This window comes from Carcharhinus amblyrhynchos, chromosome 30, assembly GCF_965287045.1.
Source record: "Carcharhinus amblyrhynchos chromosome 30, sCarAmb.v2.hapA, whole genome shotgun sequence".
NCBI classification, from domain to species: domain Eukaryota; kingdom Metazoa; phylum Chordata; class Chondrichthyes; order Carcharhiniformes; family Carcharhinidae; genus Carcharhinus; species Carcharhinus amblyrhynchos.
Window position 1 is genome coordinate 21534530 of NC_137353.1, and position 21145 is coordinate 21555674.

The following is a 21145-nucleotide window of genomic DNA, read 5'->3' on the forward strand; positions in this document are numbered from 1 at the left end:
TTGAAATTCTGACAGGAAGGTCAGAGTCATTCACACATCCCAATCTCTTAATGGACGCTATTAGCGCCTTTCTCAGCCTTTATCCTCACCATTCAAATTTCCTTTTGTCTTTTTGTTTATTCCATGCCTATCAATTATACCCCCCCCAACACCCCCCTCGCTCTCATTGTATAAATCTCGTCCGATTTTCCTTCTGTCTAGCTCTGATGAAGGGTCACCCAGACTCAAAACGTTGGCTCTATTCTCTTCCCACAGCTGCTGTTTGACCGGCTGAGACTTTCCAGCATTTTCTGTTTATATTATATTAGCTTCCCCAACTCTCCCGAGGACACTGATCCCTGTTACAGTCCAAGTCTGCGGTTCAGATCCCCGGATCGAGTACGTCAGACAAGGTTACAATTTTCACCCTTGACGCAGATTGTGATATTTGCAGCACACTGACCAAGGCTGATCGTAACCCCAGCCTTCTGCAACATTTACACACACACTCAGCCAATGTACACACACTCTCACACTCACTCACAGGCACACACACACACCCAGCCAGTGTACACACACTCACTCACACACACACACACACACACACACACACACACACACACACTCACACACACCCAGCCAGTGTACACACACTCTCACACTCACTCACAGGCACACACACACACCCAGCCAGTGTACACACACTCACTCACACACACACACACTCACACCCAGCCAGTGTACACACACTCACTCACACACTCACTCACACACACACACTCACACCCAGCCAGTGTACACACACTCACACACACACACACACACACACACACTCACACACACCCAGCCAGTGTACACACACTCACACACACACACACACTCACACACACCCAGCCAGTGTACACACACTCACACACACACACACACACACCCAGCCAGTACACACACACACACACACACACACACACACACACACACACACACACACAGCCAGTGTACACTATCACACACACCCAGCCAGTGTACACACACTCACACACACACACACACTCACACACACCCAGCCAGTACACACACACACACACACACCCAGCCAGTGTACACTATCACACACACCCAGCCAGTGTACACACACTCACACACACACACACACTCACACACACCCAGCCAGTACACACACACACCCAGCCAGTGTACACTATCACACACACCCAGCCAGTGTACACACTCTCACACACACACACACTCACACACACCCAGCCAGTGTACACACTCTCACACACACACACTCACACACACCCAGCCAGTGTACACACACTCTCACACACACACACACACACACACTCACACACACCCAGCCAGTGTACACTATCTCACACACACACTCTCACACACCCAGCCAGTGTACACTATCTCACACACACACTCACACACACCCAGCCAGTGTACACTATCTCACACACACACTCTCACACACCCAGCCAGTGTACACTATCTCACACACACACTCACACACACCCAGCCAGTGTACACTATCTCACACACACACTCTCACACACCCAGCCAGTGTACACTATCTCACACACACACTCACACACACCCAGCCAGTGTACACTATCTCACACACACACTCTCACACACCCAGCCAGTGTACACTATCTCACACACACACTCACACACACCCAGCCAGTGTACACTATCTCACACACACACTCTCACACACCCAGCCAGTGTACACTATCTCACACACACACTCACACACACCCAGCCAGTGTACACTATCTCACACACACACTCACACACACCCAGCCAGTGTACACTATCTCACACACACACTCACACACACCCAGCCAGTGTACACTATCTCACACACACACTCTCACACACCCAGCCAGTGTACACTATCTCACACACACACTCACACACACCCAGCCAGTGTACACTATCTCACACACACACTCACACACACCCAGCCAGTGTACACTATCTCACACACACACTCTCACACACCCAGCCAGTGTACACTATCTCACACACACACTCTCACACACCCAGCCAGTGTACACTATCTCACACACACACTCTCACACACCCAGCCAGTGTACACACTCTCTCACACACACACACACACACTCACACACACCCAGCCAGTGTACACTATCACACACACACACTCTCACACGCCCAGCCAGTGTACACAGTATCACACACACACACCCAGCCAGTGTACACACTATCACACACACACACTCACACACACCCAGCCAGTGTACACACTCTCTCACACACACACACACACACTCACACACACCCAGCCAGTGTACACACTATCACACACACACGCCCAGCCAGTGTACACACTCTCACTCACACACACTCACACACACCTACCCAGTGTACACACTCTCACACACACACACCAACACACTCACTCACACCCACCCAGTGTACACACTCTCACACACACACACCCAGTGTACACACTCTCACACACACACACCCAGTGTACACACTCTCACACACACACACAATCACTCACACCGCACTCACGCATACACACAGGCACATGCACACACTCGCACACACACATACTCACTCACACCACACGCACACACACACACGCACACACACAGACACACACACATTCTCTCACACACACACACACACACACACACACTCATACTCAGTCACACTCACACTCATGCACACACACATGCGCACACACTCACACGCACAGACTCAGACACACACTCGCACGCGCACTCACACGCACGCTCTCATTCAAATGTGCACACACACGTATATGAAAAAAGCCTTGGTTGATTTTTTTCCTGTTCCCCACACAGATCCTCTGACCCCGGTTATACTGTATCAATCTCTGCCGGTGCTGAGGCAGAATTTGGGAGTCCGCTGCTCTGTAAAATGCCAGGACAGTGACTCAACTGGGATTTCTAAATATTTGTCAGAGTCTCTGTTCCGCTCTGCTTCAGGTCGGGTGCAGGGGGAGGGGGGCAGCAACGTTCCCTCCCCCATCCTCAGGCATTCAGTTCCCTCCTGAGAACTCAGGTACTTATCCGAATCATTCGCCCCACTGGACACTCCCTCTCTCTACATCCGGGACTGGGAACCTGTATCCCACAGAGAAAACAGAGGGGATAAAAGTAGGAAAACAGAGGCTGCTGAAGCTGCTTTTAAAGCAAATCCCTTGAGAACTGGATTGAAACCAAACACACAGGCCCCCAGAGTCAGGAACTGAACATTAGGAATTGAGATTACATGGAAAGGTTAAAGTTTATTTACTGTGGAAAGTAGAAGACCATAAGGTCACCTAATTGAAGCATTCCAAAATAAGATCTGGAGAGAATAGTCAGAGATATTCTGGGAATATTGTTTATAATAAGGCAGGGTTCAAATCCCAGGGTCCCAAGTGGTCAGAGAAGCGTAGGAAGGGACAGCAAATGGAATCTTTCTGTGAAAAATTACTGGAAAAGGCTGAAATAGCCTATTTAAATATAGATAATGTTAATATTATGTCAATAATATTGTTAAACTTAAGGACAAACAGATGGAGGGCTTTGATTGATTAAGTCTCTTGAGCACATGTAAAGAGAGACTCCCCTTTGCGGTGATTTTTTAAATTTAATATGTTTCCTTTGATGGTTTCAATCCAAAAATGTGTGAGTTAGGTGGACTGGCCATGCTCAATTGCCCCTTCGTGTCTAGCTAGGCTAAGTGCTTGGGGTATGGGGATAGGGTCTGGGTGGGAATGTAGTCGGTGCAGACTCAATGGGCTGAATGGCCTCCTCATGCACTGTAGGGATTCTAAGATTGTAAGGTTTCAGGCTGAGTTGCATTAACACGAAAATGCTCCTTGTGAAAAGTGTTGTACTAGTTAATCGGTACTTCAAAAGAGATATCACTCGATGGCATGGTGATGAGCACTGCTGCCTCACAGCCCAGGGACGCGGGTTCGATTCCCAGCTCGGGTCACTGTCTGTGTGGAGTTGGCACGTTCTCTCCGCGTCTGTGTGGGCTTCCTCCGGGTGCTCCGGTTTCCTCCCACAGTCCGAAAGATGTGCTGGTTAGGTGGATTGGCCATGCTAAATTCTCCCTCAGAGTACTCGAACAGGCACTGGATGTGGTGACTAGGGGATTTTCACAATAACTTCATTGCAGTGTTAATGTCAGCCTACTTGTGATATTAATAAATAAACTTAAAAAAAAGAGATTGTTGGGACACTGGTGGTTGCAGATAGGAGCTGAGTAATCCTGCATCCTGCAAATGAATCATAGAATCCCTACAATGTAGAAGGAGGTCATTCGGCCCATCGACGCTGCACCAATAACAATCCCACCCAGGCCTTATCCCCATAACCCTACTTATTTACCCTACTAACCCCCTGTCACTAAGGTGCAATTTAGCATGGTCAATCTACTTAACCCACACATCTTTGGACTGTGGGAGGAAACCTGAGCACCCAGAGGAAACCCATGCAGACATGGGGAGAATGTGCAAACTCCATACAGACAGTGTCCCAAGCCGGGAATCGAACCTGGCTCCCTGGCGCTGTGAGGCAGCCGTGCTAACCGCTGTGTCACCGTGCTGCCCCAAATAAACGACTAAATTATCAAGGAAAGGATCGCTAACTGGTTTCATAATTCACTGTTTGGTTTGGGATCCATTTTGTCAGTTATGGGATAATTAGGCGCGCCTCAGGACAAAGTAAAATGTTCTTCAGGCAGATACAAAAGATCCTGTGGTATTGTTATAAAGAAAGATAAGAGCAAAGAATGTCAGAATATTATTACAAAGCAGAATGTGTCTCAAGATGTGTAGGTTGGGGGGGGGTTAGTGGGGACAATACATGGGGTTATGGGGAAAAGGCAGGAGTGGGCTTGGGTGAAATGATCTGTCAGAGGGTCAGTGTGCACTCGATGGGCTGAATGGCCTCCTTCTGTACTGTAGAGGTTTATGAGCAGTTATTGCCAGGACCCTGGGCATTCTTTATCCCACATTTGACATTGTAAAAACAGATATCGTCTCCATCACCGTGCTGTTTGTGGAATTCTGCTCAGGGCAGGTTTGTTGCTGCATTTCCTACAATACAACTGTAACTATATTACAGAAGTCAGTAACTCACTGTAAAGCACTTTCGTTCATCTTAAGGTTATCAAAGGCACAGTGGCAATGCAAGCCTTTCTGTTTTACAAACCGCATTAGCGGAAACAGGGATGGTACAGTGGTTAGTACTGCGCCAGGGACCGGGTTCGATTCCCGGCTTGGGTCACTGTCTGTTTGCACATTCTCCCTGTGTCTGCGTGGGTTTCCTGTGGGTGCTCCAGTTTCCTCCCACGGTCCAGGAATGTGCTGGTTAGGTGGATTGGCCATACAAAAATTGCCTCTTAGTGTCAGGGGCATTAGTGGATAAATGTGTGTGGTTATGGGATTGTGGCCAGTACACACTTGATGGGCTGAATGGCCTCCTCCTGCAATGAAGCGATTCTATGATGAAAACTGCAATTCCCCGAATTCCAATCTTTCAACCAAAGGCCATTCAGCCCTTCTAGCCAATGCTAGCTCTTTGCTGGCACAACACCAAACCAATCTTGCTGTTCTGCTCTCTTCCCACAGCTCTGTATTTTCCTCGGAGGATGCAACGGTCTCTATTTCAACTGCTCCTTGGGCTAGCTATTTTGTGGTCTGACACTCTCTAAGTGCGGAGGGTGTTGTATTTACTTCTTCCTGATCTTGGCAGATTGAAGTGAAGAGGCTGTTTACAATGTGGTTGCAGACTCTAACTCTGTGTGTGTCTCTCTCTCTCTCAGTACAGGGAAGTTTGCTGTGTTTGTACACGCCGAGACCCATCAGCTCCGAGCAAAGGACCTGAATATGAAGGTGCACGGGATCCCGGGGCACGTCTTCCACTTGCAACTACTCGAGAAGGATCGAGTGAAGCAGCAGATCCTCCTCCGAGCCCGCACCGAGTGAGTGATCCAGCACCGTGTTACCGAGCAATGATTGAGTGCTGCCTGCCAGGGCTGTGTAATGGGCAGCGCCACTGTAACATCTGGCACTCGTGTGGGTCCCGGCAGCATAGAGGTCTTTTATTTTATGTAGACTCAATGGGCCGAATGGCCTCCTTCTGCACAGCAGGATTCCATAATTCTATGAAGTTTCCTTTCCTTTAAAAAAGGACGGCGCCGTCATTAGCACTGCTGCCTCGCATCGCCAGGGACCCGGGTTCAATACCAGCCTCAGGTCACTGTCTGTGTGGAGTCTGCACATTCTCCCCGTGTCTGTGTGGGTTTCCTCCGGGTGCTCCAGTTTCCTCCCACAGTCCAAAGATCTGCAGGTTAGGTGGATTGGCCGTGATAAATTAACCCTTAATGTCAGGGGGACTAGCTAGAATAAATGCGTGGGGTTTCAGGGAGAGGAACTGGATGGGATTGTGGTCGATGCAGACTCGATGGGCTGAATGGTCTTCTGCACTGTAGGATTCTATAATTCTATGAAATAACTTGGGCTAATTGAAAAACTGCAGGCGTAGAATCCCGACAGAAGGGGGCTATTTGGCTCATCGAGTCTGCACAAACTCTCTGACAGAGGACCTTACCCAGGCTAAGGAGCAACTCATCATGGCCAACCCACCTAACCCACACGTCTTTGAACTGTGGGAGGAAACTGGAGCACCCAGAGGAAACCCACACAGACATGGGGAGAAAGCCAACACAGTGACCCAAGCCGGGAATCGAACCCAGGTCCCTGATGCTGTGAGGCAGCAGTGTTAACCACTGTGCCACCATGCCACCTTTAACCACTGTGCCACCGTGCTGCCCTATGTTCCACTCGCACCAAGGGCCCACAGCTGCCCTGGGGTTGAAGTCAGCTCACATGACTCAATGCAAGAGTTACACCAGAGGGAATAGCAAGTCTCAAGAGGCTCATCATCATTCTGGGTGGTGCATCCAGCAGACCAGCAGGTGGCACCAAACTCCATAAATCCATCAAGGGAAAAGACAAAGTAACATTTGATGGCCTGGTGATATTATCGCTAGATTATTAATCCAGAAACTCAGTGGATGTTCTGGGGACCCAGGTTCAAATCCCCTCACAGCAGATGGTAGAAGTGGGACTTTTTAAATAAAATCTGGAATTAAGAATCTATTCATGACCTTTGTCGGAAAAACCTATCTGGTTCACCAATGTCCTTTGGGGAAGGAAATCTGCTGTCCTTACCTGGTCTGGCCTACATGTGACTCCAATGTAGTTGACTCTCAACTGCCCTCTGAAATGGTCAAGCAAGCCACTCAGTTCAAGGGCAACTAGGGGGATGGGCAATAAGCGTTGGCCCAGCCAGCGACGCCCATGTCCCTCGGATGAATAAAAAACATTGACCATTGAGCAGCTGTTCCAGTCACAGAGAGGGTCTCTAATGGGCTGAATAACCAGCAACCTGTCCGATGGGAACCTGTTACGAGGCCATAACGTCAAGACAAGGGAAAGGCTGTAAAGAAAAATGTTTCAGAAGGTTCATGGGTGGCACGGTAGCACAGTGGTTAGCACTGCTGCTTCACAGCTCTAGGGACCTGGGTTCGATTCCTGGCTTGGGTCACTGTCTGTGTGGAGTTTGCACATTCTCCTCGTGTCTGTGTGGAGTTTCCACCCACAGTCCAAAAATATGCAAGTTAGTTTGATTGGCCATGCTAAAAATTGCCCCTTAGTGTCCTGAGATGCTTAGGTTAGAGGGATTAGCGGGTAAAGTATGTAGGGATATGGGGGTAGGGCCTGGGTGGGATTGTGGTCGGTGCAGACTTGATGGGCTGAAGGGCCTCTTTCTGCACTGTAGGGTTTCGATGATAGAAGATGAAAGGGGGAGACGGAGACAGACTCCAGGGGAAAGGGGATGGGGAAGCTTTACAGCTGTCGTCTGAAACAGGAGCAGGAGACGTCTGGAGGAAGTTTAAACTCAGTCTCGAAACAGGATAAACAAATAATGTTATCAGCACCCTCCCACTCCCCCCGCCCCCACTCCCCCTCCCCACCCCTTCCGACTACATGGATCCCAACCGGTCACTCAAACCTATACTGGATTGGTGGATATGCAGTGAACCATGTATACTGGATTGGTGGATATACACAACCCATGTACTCAGTCCTGCTCATATACATAAACATAGAGCCCCAACAGTGCAGGAGGAGGCCATTTAGCCCATTGAGCCTCCAAAAGAGTATCATACCCAGGCCCACCCATCCTATCCCCACTATCCTGCGCATTTACCATGGTCAATGTGCCTAACCAGCAAGTCTTTCGGATTGTGGAGGAAACCCACACAGACACGGGGAGAATGTGCAGACTCTGAACAGACAGTGACCCAAGGCTGGAATCGAACCCGGGTCCCTGGTGCTGTGAGGCAGCAGTGCTAACCCACTGTGCCACCGAGCCACCCATAATACATACAGATATACAGAGCTCATGTACCCAATCCTGTTCACGTACAGATTCCATTGTATTTTTCTGATCTTTCCCCAGGAGTGAGAAGCAGCGTTGGATCACAGCCATGCTTCTTGCGGACAAAGAGATCGACAGGGAATATACGGAGCTGGAGAAGGACGGTGAGAATTTCACACTGTGTACACGGGATTGGTTCTATCAATGGCAGCATGCTGTGCTAACCGGGATATCCCTAAAACACTGCCAGTGATTAATGAAAGGAATATTGCGAGTGGCACGGTAGGGATAACTCCTCTCGAGGTGAGAGTGACCCAGCATTGAGATTCTCTGCTGGTGGCCCAACTTCAACAACAACTTGCATTTATATAGCGCCTTGAATATAATAAAAGGTACCAATGTGCTTCTCAGGGGTGGTTGGTTTTAAAGGAGGTGGTTTTAATCAATCCCTAAAGCTGCCTCGTCCTGTCGGGTGGTCCGGGGACAGACCCAGTCCACAGAAGAAGCGAATAACAGCGTTAATAGACCAGCTTTAACATAGCGGAATATGTTAAGCTGCTTCAGACGTTTGAGGAAAACTGATGTTGAAGTGGGAGACTTGTCACCGAGTCAGGCCAATTAACAGACTGTCGCGACCACCATCCAATTGATGATGGATACCACCCCCCCCCACATTCCCGCTCCCACCACCTGCACCCCTCAAGTGTTGCCAGTCCAATCGGGGACTGTTGCCACAGGGGCGGTCATTGGCACTGGGGGAGGGTCCTCACTGAACCATGGAGTTGCCACTAAGAAGGATCCCCTCCCCTCCCCCCTGCCCCAAACCTCAGGAACCCACTTGGACCTCGCTTGGGTTTACCTTGCAGTCTCCCCACGCAGTAGCAACAACAGCCGATTCCGGTGCTAGTCAAATGCAGGTGGTGCCCTTCAGTCGGATAGCTAAGTGACCCCACTGAGCACCGAGTGGAGTTTGTGCTGCTGCTAAACGTGTCACGGTGATGGGTAGGCATCAGACACCCCTCGCCTCCCCCTCCACCCGATGGCTGTACCCCCCCCTCCCCACCCCCCACCCCCTCCCCATGCGGCTCTCGAAATTCTCTATTGCTTTCCTTCTCCTCGCTGAGCCTGAACCTCATGGTCTCAATCCCACTCTGGAAACTTGAGCACAAAATCCAGCCTGACATTCCCAGAGCAGTGCAGAGGGAATGCCGCACTATCGGAAACACTGTGTTTCAGGTGAGGTGTTTGAATGAAGCCTGGTTTGCTTTCTCAGTTGAATGTGACAGATACGAAGTGCTGGGGAGTCCTCGACACTGTCCCGGCCAGTATCTATTTGTCAAGCAACGTCGCCAGAACAGATCATCGGGTCATTTTGAATGGCTGCTTTTGGGATCTTGCTATGCATACCTTCGCTGTTGTCTTCCCTACATCACAACTGCGTTGACACATTAAAAGTATTCCATTACCTCCCAGACACTGAGAGACACGCTGAGGTTGTGGAAGGTGCTATATGAGTGGGAATTATTTCCGCTGTCCCACCGTAGAATAGAATTTATGGCCATGGCTGATTCGCTTGCTCCCTAACCCAGGTACCCTGGACTCTAACGCTTTGTGTCAGTTGCTGCCCGTGACTGAAGCCGGCCACTCGATCCAGACCAGGGAATGGGACTGCGCCACACGGCTCAGCGTTTACATATTAAACATTCCCTACAGTACATTAGGAGGCCATTCGGCCCATCAAACTTGCACCGACCACGAACCCACCAAGGTCCCATCACCGTAACCCCACACATTTACCCCATGATTACCCTCCCCCACCCCCGACACTGAGGCTCAATTTAGCATGACCAATCCACCTAACCCAACGGTTAGCTCTGCTGCCTCACAGCGCCAGAGACCCGGGTTCGATTCCCAGCTTGGGTTACTGTCTGTGTGGAGTTTGCACATTCTCCCCATGTCTGCATGGGAGAAAGTGCAGACCCTGGTTTCCTCCCACAGTCTGAAAGACGTGCTGGTCAGGTGGATTGAGCATGCTAAATTCTCCCTCAGTGTACCCGAACAGGCGCTGTAGTGTGGTGATTAGGGGACTTCCAAGGTAACTTCATTGCAGTGTTAATGTAAGCCTACTTGTGAACTATGTGTCAATCAGATCCACACCAGTTAGTGAAGATAAAACTAAGATGCAGCTCTTTTGTTGGAGAGAGTTTATTGACCTAATTGACAATCAACATTATCCCCCTCCGGCCCAGTGTCCCAGCTATCCCCAATTCGAGATGTACAAACACTCATCACCTGATTGACAATGTCATTGCTACTAAAGTATAACAACGTAATTAATAAGAATTGACACCATGAACCACCTGACCAGCAGCTGACCTTTCCCCTTTCCGATACAGACATTCCGCAGGTTCAGTGCGTCAAGACATACAAGCCCCAGGAAGCTGATGAGCTGGCACTGGAAAAAGCTGATGTCCTTGAAGTGAAGACCAGAACTAAAGACGGTGAGAGAAACATTGCCTGAGAGACCGCAGCATCAGGGGGTCCCTGGGGATGCTCAGGGGCAAAAGGGAGGCCATTCAGCCCCTCGGGCCTGCTCCTCCGATCAATTCGATCATAACGGGTCTATATTTCCATCGTTCTACCTTTGCTGCATATCCTTTGAAATCCTCGACCTTCAATAACCTTTCCCAGAGAGTCCTGAACACCCCTCCAGCAGTCACAGATTTCAGAGAGGCAAAAGTTCCACATTTCTGTTACTCTTAGTGTGAGAAAATGCTTCCTGACCTCCCTCCTCATGGACATTATGGGGGAAAATGTTCCCATCCTGTCTCTCACGGGAATTTTAATGGGTGGGGGGGATGGGGAGGTTGTGGGGGGGGGAGGGGAAGCGGGGGAATCATGCAAAGTTCCTTCGACCTCAAGTGGGAATTTCTGCCTTGATGTGAGCGTGGCCAGAAAATTCCCTGGGCCTGGAATCCCTCAGCAAAAGGGAATAATCTCTCTGTGTCTCCCTTATCCAATCTTTTTAACATTTCACACACCTCCATTAAATCCTCCTTCAATTCCCTATACCAGGGAATTCAATCCAAGTGTCTCCAGCCAATCCTGATAATGTAATGCTGCAATGAAGGGATTGGACAGAGTAGACGGGGAGAAACTGTTCCCGATGGTAAAGGGATTGAGAATGAGAGGACACAGATTTAAAATGATTTGCAAAAGAAGCAAATGTGATGTGAGAGAAAGCTTTTGTGAATGGTTAGGGTCTGAAATACACCTGACTGCAAGTTTAAAGTATATTTATTCATGTCACAAGAACGTGTACATTAACACCGCAATGTAGTCACTGTGAAAATCCCCTTGTCGCCCCACTCTGGTGCCTGTTCGGGTACACTGAGAGAGAATTTAGCAACCTAACCAGCACATCTTTCAGACTGTGGGAGGAAACCGGAATACCCGGAGGAAACCCATGCAGACACGGGGAGAATGTGCAAACTCCATACAGGCAGTGACCCAGGTGGGAATTGAACCCGTGTTCCTGCTAACCACTGTGCCACCATACAGTAAAGTCAAAGTAAAGTTTATTTATTAGTCCCAAGTAGGCTTGCATTGACACTGCAATTAAGTTATTGTGAAAATCCCTTAGTTGCCACACTCCAGTGCCTGTACGGGTACACTGAGGGAGAATTTTGCCATGACCAATGGGCATAACCAGTTTTGCCATCCATCCTGCCAGTGTGGTGAAGGCAGGTTTCAACTGAGGCATTCAGGAGAGAATTAGATGATTACTTGAATAGAAACGATGTGCAGGGGCACGGGGGAGGGGGGGGGCGCTCAGAAGAGGCTGATTTGGAGAGCTGGTGCAATCATGATGGGCCAAATGGCCTCCTTCAGCCTGTAACAATCCCGTGATTCGGTGATTCTGAAACAGTATCACTTGTAATAAAGGGCTCCATGTGCCCGCTACAATTCTCGTGGCTGGCAGGATGGGGAAATGGGGAAAATCTCCCCAAGAAATTGGAGCAGGAGTAGATCTCGGGACCCATGGGCCATTTGGCCAGATCCCTGAATCTGCTCCACTGTTTAGTATGATCGTGACCTACCTGTAGCTTCAACTCCACATTCCTGCCTGCTCTCCATATCCCCTCATTCCGAGTCTCCTGTCTATCCCAGCCTTAAATATATTCAACAAGCAGCACCCACAGCCTTCCGGGATAAAACATTCCAGACATTCCTTACCCTCTGAAGTGAAGAAATCTCTCTTCCTCTATCCGAGATTATCCCGCCCCGTGCCTCATAGGAACTGAAACCGGGAGAAGATCCGGAGGTTTTTCTGCTGCCTCACAGCGCCAGGGACCCCCAGTTCGATTCCTGGCCTTGGGTCACTGTCTGCGGAGTCTGCACATTCTCCTCGTGTCTGCGTGGGTTTCCTCCAGGTGCTCTGGTTTCCTCCCACAGTCAGAAAGGCGTGTGGGTTAGGTGCATTGGCCATTGCTAATTTCTTCCTCAGTGTACCTGAACAGGAGGGTTTGTGTGAAATAAATGACCTGTTGCTGTTCCCCTCACCGACTTTCCGAATCTCATTCCAGGCTGGATCGAGGGATTCCGATTGTCGGACGGAGAGCGAGGATGGTTTCCGGACAGTCACGTGGAAGAGATAACAAACAAGAACGCCAGGATACGGAATCTACGGGAGAAGAATCGGATTAAACACGCCACACAGAAACTCCAGGAGGAATGTCAGTAACCAGAGGCTGGGCTGCGTTGGAGAGAACGTGTGGAGCGCGGACATTGAACGCATCCCGGATTTAATGGGGGGAAACGAGGTTCGAGTTCCCCACTGTGGAGTCCACGAATGACATACGCGATGTCTCCTCCGGAGAACAAGCTTAATCTTTGGCGCGGGTGGGAATGTTACGGCATGTCACAGGTTTGATTACACCCCAGCTTTCAAGAAGACACCATAAATTGTCCATAAGCCCAGTGGGCTGGAAGGAAAAGGCCACAGGGCCCAGTGTCCCAGGGGCTGCTTAATAGCTGTGACTGACAAAAGGTCCAGTTCCCTTTTGGATCTGATCCACAAGGCCTGTAGCTCAGGGTTATGGGGGCGGAGGGTAGGGGGGAGGATCTCAAGCAGCAGAAATTGAGGCAGGGCAGGGTAGGGGGGACTATTTCGCTCTCTCGGACACAGTCAAGCCCTCACTTTCATCCTCGCTGTGCCCAAGCAGGACAGTCCCAGCATCGATCCATTTCTCACTTAGTGGCAACGATTCAAAAATGATTGCCCACAGAGTAGAAGGGATGATGTGATCATAGAATCCACCAGTGCAAAAGGAGGCCATTCGGCCCATGGAATCTGCACCGACTACACTCCCACCCTGCCCCTACTCCCACAACCCCATGCATTTACCCTAGCTAGTCCCACGGATGCTAAGGGGCAATTTACTATGGCTAATCCACTTAACCCGCACATCTTTGGACTGTGGGAAGAAACCAGAACACCCGGAGGAAACCCACGCAGAGATGGGGAGAATGTGCAGACTCCACACAGACAGTGACCCGAGGCTAGAATTGAGCCCGGGATCCTGGCGCTGTGAGGCAGCAGAACTAACACTGTGTCACCCTATCCTCTGTCTCTCGTCCTCCCCTCCCACTCCACTCCAACAACTGGTGGCTCTGTTTGACGCTCAGGGTGTGTGGTTGGGGGTTCTCTGCGTTCTGCTGGGTAAAAGCAAATCCTACACAGTCTGAAAGCTGTTCACGGACAGTGGGGCTTTGGAAACGCAGCCCCTCCCCTCCCCCAACCCCGCACACATCCCCCTCACTTAACACCCACTAAATAACAAGGGCGGAATTCTCCAGCCGTGCCGGTCTATAAGCTGGAAATTCCCACTTGGCCCATCAATGGGGTTTCACATTCTCTGCCACCTGCCCACTACAATTCCAGTGGGAGAATTCCGGTCCGAATCTCCAAACAGTCAAATGTTTAGCTGGGCAAGGGCTGAGTTAGCGGTTCAGAGTGAGTGGGACTGAATGCTCCTAGTCATACTGAACATCATGACAGGGCAAACCTGACACAAGTGTTCCTGTGGTTGCCTCTGTGTGTAATCCCTGCCCCTCTGACACAACAGTTGAACTCTCTGCCGCATCGAACTCAGCAACTGTCTCAGCCACCAGTTTCCTGTGTGAATAAAACAGGCCTAACCAGTTGCAGAGTCCATTCCCCCACCCCAGGAAATCATGAATGAATCAGTTGGGGTTTTAACATGCCAATGCATCACATTTTCCAGAGCCACATTTATTTCATTCAATGGCACCCCCCCCCACTTCTTGACCATGGTGAGAATTGATATCTAGGTTTCTACAGCAGTACCGTAACCTCCATGGGAACGCTACCCTTGGCTATGGTGATATGGCAAGGTGCCAGAGGGTGGTTGGTGCCAGTGTGCGGGCAGAAGAGGCCAGAATGTACTCCCTTCAGGTTCCTCCCCCGCCCCCACCGCCTTACTGTTCCCCCACCGCCTTACTGCCCTCCCCCCACCCCAGCATTGCCCCGATCACCAGCTACCAGACCCAGAGAGAAAAAAGAAGTTTCTTTTAAGATGGGTGTGGAATCACCAATCCCTTGGCCTCATTTCCAAACGGAAGCTTCCAGAATTCCGACACGGTCTCAGCCAGGGACTAACCGAATGGGTGGGAGAGACAAAGGCAGAGAGCACAAAGCAAGGACTCAGTCCCTCAATGTGATGGCAGTGACATTCTGATCTTGTCAGTGGGAACCTCCAGACATTTCTCTTCCGGCCTCTTCTGCCGCACACTGGCCCCTGCCAGCCTCTGGCAGTGGCGTTTGCTCCCAAATAAACCTGTTGGACTTTAACCTGATGTTGTGAGACTCCTTACTGTGACCTTGCCATGTCACCATAGCCAAGGGTAGCGTTCCCATGGAGGTTACGGTACCCCTGTGGAAACCTTGACATCAATTCTCACCATGGCCAAGATGGGGGGGGGGGGGGGCCATTGAATGAAATAAATGTGGCTCTGGAAAATGTGATGCAATAGGGTTGTTAAAACCCCAACTGGTTCAGTCATGATTTCCCGGGGGGTGGGGGAATGGACTCTGTAACCGGTTGGGACTGGCTGTTTGATTCGGTTCCCTCGAGTGGTGATGAACTGGCATCAATCAGCTTCCGAGGGCCACCGGTGATGGACAATAAATCGCCCTCATCACAACAGCAGCAAATGATGATGTTTACAAAGTGAGTGCCTGCTTGCTATAATATGACTACACTCCCTGCAGCCACTCACCAAATCTTTGCAGCGACTGTAATCACCATCCTTCTGTACACCCTGATATCGGCCTGACTGGACAATGCCCGCAATTGGTATGACTGCTTGGTGACTGCCCTGCTGTTTCTGCTCAAGTGCTAAGTTATTGTTCCGAGACTCCGAAGAGCTTCATTTTATAAATGGTATCACTCTGATCCCGAATCGTTCCTGCTCTTTGTACGTTTCAACGTAAGATTACTTTAAACTGGTTACAGGAGGTACGTGTCAGAGCCAGGTTTGAGCGAGCTCTGGACGGGAATCGAGGACGCACTCATCTTTTTATATATATATATTTGTACATTCCCAGAAAAAGAAACGAGAGGCCACCGGACACAACCCCACCTGCCTGGCGCAGATCGTGGAGCTGTGTTGAGGTGGGAAGTGCTCAGAGAGCAAGTCCTCTCTGCCTGAACATGGCCCAGCCCAGAAGCACCATCACTTGTTGTCAAGTTCTGTGCGCCACGGAAAAAATCTTTTATCTTCAGTATCACTACAAGCCGAATCTAAAGTCAGTGGGTAAAACAGGGCACACGTTGGCTGAAAGTCATTGCGTTATTGTAAAGGTTTTTTTTTAAGTGACAATTGAGTTATGATTCCATTACTGCCATCTTATACTAACACTGCCACTGAGGGAGCATTTGTAAAGGCACTTTGTACATAGCTAGGAGACAGCGGAAATGCAACACAGACTTGACCCCGTGTTTGCATCATTATGAGAGGATTCCTGAGCATCAAATGCTCACGATCAAACACTCAGGCATTAGATCTGATGCTTGGGTCAAACGTGTGGTTATTGACAATTGATTTATGCACTGGCACAACACAACAAGGTCTGATGTTTCAGGATTTTACCTCCATCAAAACACTGCTGGAACATTTGCTACTCTAGTGTTACAAATAAAATGATCCACGATTGCTGTCATGTGGTAAGTTACGATGAGCGTGGTGACTTATTTTACTAATTGTCTCTCTTATGCACCCCTCCTTCCAATGGCAAGCGGCACAGTGGGTTAGCACTGGGATCGATTCCTGGCTTGGGTCACTGTCTGTGCAGAGTCTGCACGTTCTCCTCGTGTCTGTGTGGGTTTCCTCCCACAGTCCGAAAATGTGTGGGTTAGGTGGATTGACCAAGCTAAATTAACTCTTAGTGGGAGGGGGACTATCTAGGGTAAATGCATTAGGTTATAGGCATAGGGTCTGGGTAGAATTGGGCTTGTTGCAGACTTGATGGGCTGAATGGGGAATTCTATGATTCAATGAGCTACTACACATGCACAAAAACATGCCACCCACTCCAGTGAATCCCTTCCACAACTGAATGTAGAGCGAGTGGGTGATAGGCTGGATCATCACAACACTCGCTACAAGCAAAGGGAGCAAAAAAAAAACAATCAGCTTTGTGTCTTTTTTTGTCGCGCGCTGTTACTGCTCCTGTTTTGTTGGTGAAATTGGCTTTGTACCCAGAAAGGGTGTGAAGTCGATTCCAATATTCAGCAAGTATTTTAAATGTAATTACCGAGTTCTGGACACCAGCACCAGGGCTCACTTGTTCTTCCCTGCTCGCCAGCGAGGATCATGTGTGGCTCCCATCAATGGGGACCTGCTGTAATGGCCTTGCAGCTGGCACTGAAGGGCAGGGCTGTGTCAAGGTGCAGACCCTGAGGGGAGCGGTGATCGAGGGGCTGGGGGAAAGAGAAGGGAACACAGAGAGAGAGACAGAGAGAGACAGAGAGAGAGATCTCATTCATACCTGCGCAATGGCTCTGTTGGAGCTCGGTAGCTGATATCCTGACATCAATAGTCTGGGCTCACCCACCCCTCCCCCTACTGGCAAGAATCACATGTGAGCTCTTTGTTTCCTGCAAGTGCCTATGATTGTGGCTCGGAGCTCATCAAAAGAAAATGGTAATGATTCTCTCTCATTTTTACTCTCAATAGGCACTTAGAATTTTTTTTTGGTAACATCGTCCCCTCTGACACCCCCCCGTACCTACCTTCTGTTGAGGCTTCGCAGGAGGTTTCACTACATGGCAGTGGGAGGGAGGGAGAGAAGGAGGGGCAGGAGTGAAAGTGTGCTGAGATTTTTAACCCTAATCTCACCTTGCCTTTATGCGCAACAATTCCCTTCATGGCCTCTAGCCGAGTGAGATTAGTCACAACGCAGACATGTACAGGCAGAATGTTAAGCCGGGGGCGGTACAGCTCGCTGCTGGGGCAGGCAGAGTCCATCCGGTCTCACCGCGCACACGCCAAATCTTCAGTCGCGCTTTCACTTTCCATACAATTATTTCAGGTCAATTATTCAGCCCAAAACGGACCAATTATCAGTCAAAACATGACTCCCATTGCTTATAGGTTAAACACAAGGATATTCAAAAAAAAAGTGTTTCTGTAGAACTATTTATACAGTTAAAAGTTCCTGGGCACTTTACAAGAGAAGTGTCATCAAACAATTTAAACCAAAGCATGTGAAGCAGTATTAATATGTGGGAGACAGTCGCACAATGGAACTAAACACTGGACTAACAATCCTGAGATTGCTTTGGGGACCCAGGTTCAAATCCCATCCCGGAAGATGGTGAAATTTGAATTCAATTAAAATCTGGAATTACAAGTCTAATGACAACCACTGTCGTCAAAACCCAACTGGTTCACTAATGCCCTTTAGAGAAAGAAACCTGCGATCCTTGCCTGCTTGGGACTTCAGAACCACTGAGGGGTTCTTATGGGTGGGCAATAAATGCTGGCCCAGCCAGTGATACCCACATCCTGGGAAAATGAAAAAAAAAGTGACTAAAATCTTCATCAGAAAGTAGATTGTGAAGAGTCATTACTAGGGAAAAGGGGAATTCCAGAATTTGGTGGGGGTGTACAATGTACTGTTCAGGGATTTAAAACCCTATTTTTCTAATGGCAACTTAATTTGCAGCTGGAATTAAGCCTCGAAGATTCGTCTGCCAGGCCATACCCACTGCTCAAAAACAGGACAGTTCAAAGCAGCAAACACATTCTTTATAATGTAATTTCATGGGATGTGTGCATTGCCCATTACCCCTCCCTAATTACCCTAAAGGGGGTAGTGAGCTGCCATCCTGAAGAGATGCAGTCCGCAGTGAGAGAGATGGGAGTCCCAGGATTTGGACCCAGTTGGGAAACTCCGCCGTAGCCGTTGATATCTCAGAGCTCACCACCCCAGAATCTTGTCTGGTTGCCTCACTAGGACTAGCCCATAGTCTGAGATGGCCTGACCTAGTGAGGGTGAGGGGGAAGGAAGAGTTGAGTCGCTGTCTGGGCTCAGATTCCTGGCTGAGCCGATTAGTCTCCCTTCGGGCTATGATGACTTCACTTATCTTGGAGCAGAACGGTGGTAGTAGTCAGCACTGCTGCCTCACATTGCCAGGTTCAATTCCGTCCTCTGGTCACTATCTATCTATGTGGAGTTTGCACATTCTCCCTATGTCTTCACAGATTTCTTCCCACAAGCCAAAGACGTACAGGTTAGGTGGAATGACTATACTAAAATTGCTCCTTGTGTCCCAAGATACACAAGATAGGTGAGGGTTTTAGTGGAATAAATATATGTGGCTACAGGGATTGGGCCTAGGTAAGAGTTGGTGCAGGTTAGTGGGCTGAATATCCCCCTCCTGTACCAGAAAGGATGTGAGGTAAGATTGGGATTATGCTTGGGTACAATGTTGCCAGTAACACTATTGAGGCTCAAGTATTTGGGGCTGGATTTTCAAAACTGGGTTGGGAACCAGCCCCCTGCCTCAAACAGGGGAGAGGCAGGGGCATCCCTTGCATGGCTATGTTTCAAATTCAAATTGTTTCTCTGGCCAGGTGAGTTCTGCCTCGAATAAATGGCCATGTTGGACCCTAGTGCCATCTTACTGAAACTAGTCATCAGCAGCTCTGAGAGGCAGAGGCAGAGGCAATCTCATCGCTGGGGCAGGAATCAAAGAAGAAAACAGAAATCCAATACTCGCAGCAGCAATGATTCTTGGATAAAAACAGGTTAAAAAACAAAAAGAAACTTTAACTTGCCCATGTCTAATACAAAAATGCACAAACATCTCCCCCCACATAAATGAACACAGTTTGAAAAGCTCCATTCTGCAGTGGACTGATTGAGGGATTTGTAAAGGTATCAGTCCACTGCAGAATGGAGCTTTTTAAACTGTGCTTGCAAAGCGGTAAGCACTGCTGCCTCACAGCACCAGAGACCTGGTTCAATTCTGACCTTGGGCAACCTCCTCCTCTCCAAAGTTTAGGAGATTAGATTAGAATCTCTACTATTCAGAAGGAGGCTATACGGCCTATCAAGTCTACACCAACCACAAATCACACTCGGACCCTATCCCCATAACCCCTCAAATTTACCCTGCTAATCCCCTGACACTACGGTCAATTTAGCATTGCAAATCCACCTAACCTGTGCACCTTTGGACTGTGGAGTTTGGGGGGGGGGGGGGGGGTGGAAAAACCAGATCACCCAGACATGGGGAGAATGTGCAAACTCCACACAGATAGTGACTCGAGGCTGGAATCAAACTCAGGTTCTGTGGCACTGTGAGGCAGCAGTGCAGGTTAGATGGATCAGCCATGCTAAATTGCCCTTAGGTGACAGGGTAAATTAGCAGGGCAATTATGTCACAGGGAAGATGACTTGGGATTGTTATCAGTGCAGGTTTGATGGGCTGAATGGCCTCCTTCTGTACTGTAGGATTCTATATAAAAGCAAGTTACTGCAGATGCTGGAATCTAAAACCAAAAAGAGAAAATGCTGGAAAATCTCAGCAGGTCTGGCAGTATCTGCAAGGAGAGGAAAGAGCTGACATTGAGACCAGTTAACCCTTTGTCAAAGCTCACTGTAGAATTCTAGTTTGGGGAGCAGTTACATCAATGGCAAGCTGGTATTAACCGTTCCACTCCCTGCCCATCCACTGAAACTGGGAATTGTCTCAGAGGCAGCAAGATCCCAGGATGACCACAATTCTCAAATCCAAACTGCACTGGGTCCTGAACACACAGCCTGTTTAACCCATCTGTCTTTGTTGAAAGCTTTGAATAGGAACAACAAAATCTGGGGTATGGAATTGCATCCTTCTCAATTTAAAATCAGCACCAAGGCTACAAATACAAATTCACCTTGGCAACAGGAAGAGAAACACAAATCATCCACAGGAAAGCCCTACCTTTGAGGTTGAAGGGGTGAAGTTAGTTGGAGTTATTGTGGAGATAGGAGCTGACAATTGTTAAACTTCAGGGGTGGGGCAGATGATGCAAGAATTTCGCTAAGAATCAAAGCAACGTGGGTGGGTGGGTGAAATTTCATTCATGAGGATAGAGTACAATTGAGATGTGAAGACTTCTTGATAGAGTGTAGTAGCTCA

The 21145-nt window shown here is 49.1% G+C and overlaps 1 protein-coding gene across 1 annotated transcript in view; it reads left to right on the forward strand.

Annotated features, from left to right (window-relative positions):
• Positions 1-14935, forward strand: part of arhgef19 (Rho guanine nucleotide exchange factor (GEF) 19) — a 103667-nt gene extending 88732 nt beyond the window's left edge. The window contains exons 13-16 of the mRNA XM_080215165.1: positions 5806-5964; positions 8511-8593; positions 10826-10930; positions 13016-14935. Of these exons, the coding sequence (XP_080071291.1) occupies positions 5806-5964; positions 8511-8593; positions 10826-10930; positions 13016-13173 (505 nt within the window). The 3' untranslated portion in view covers positions 13174-14935. The remainder of the gene's footprint in view (positions 1-5805; positions 5965-8510; positions 8594-10825; positions 10931-13015) is intronic.
• The last annotated feature ends 6210 nt before the right edge of the window (positions 14936-21145 follow it).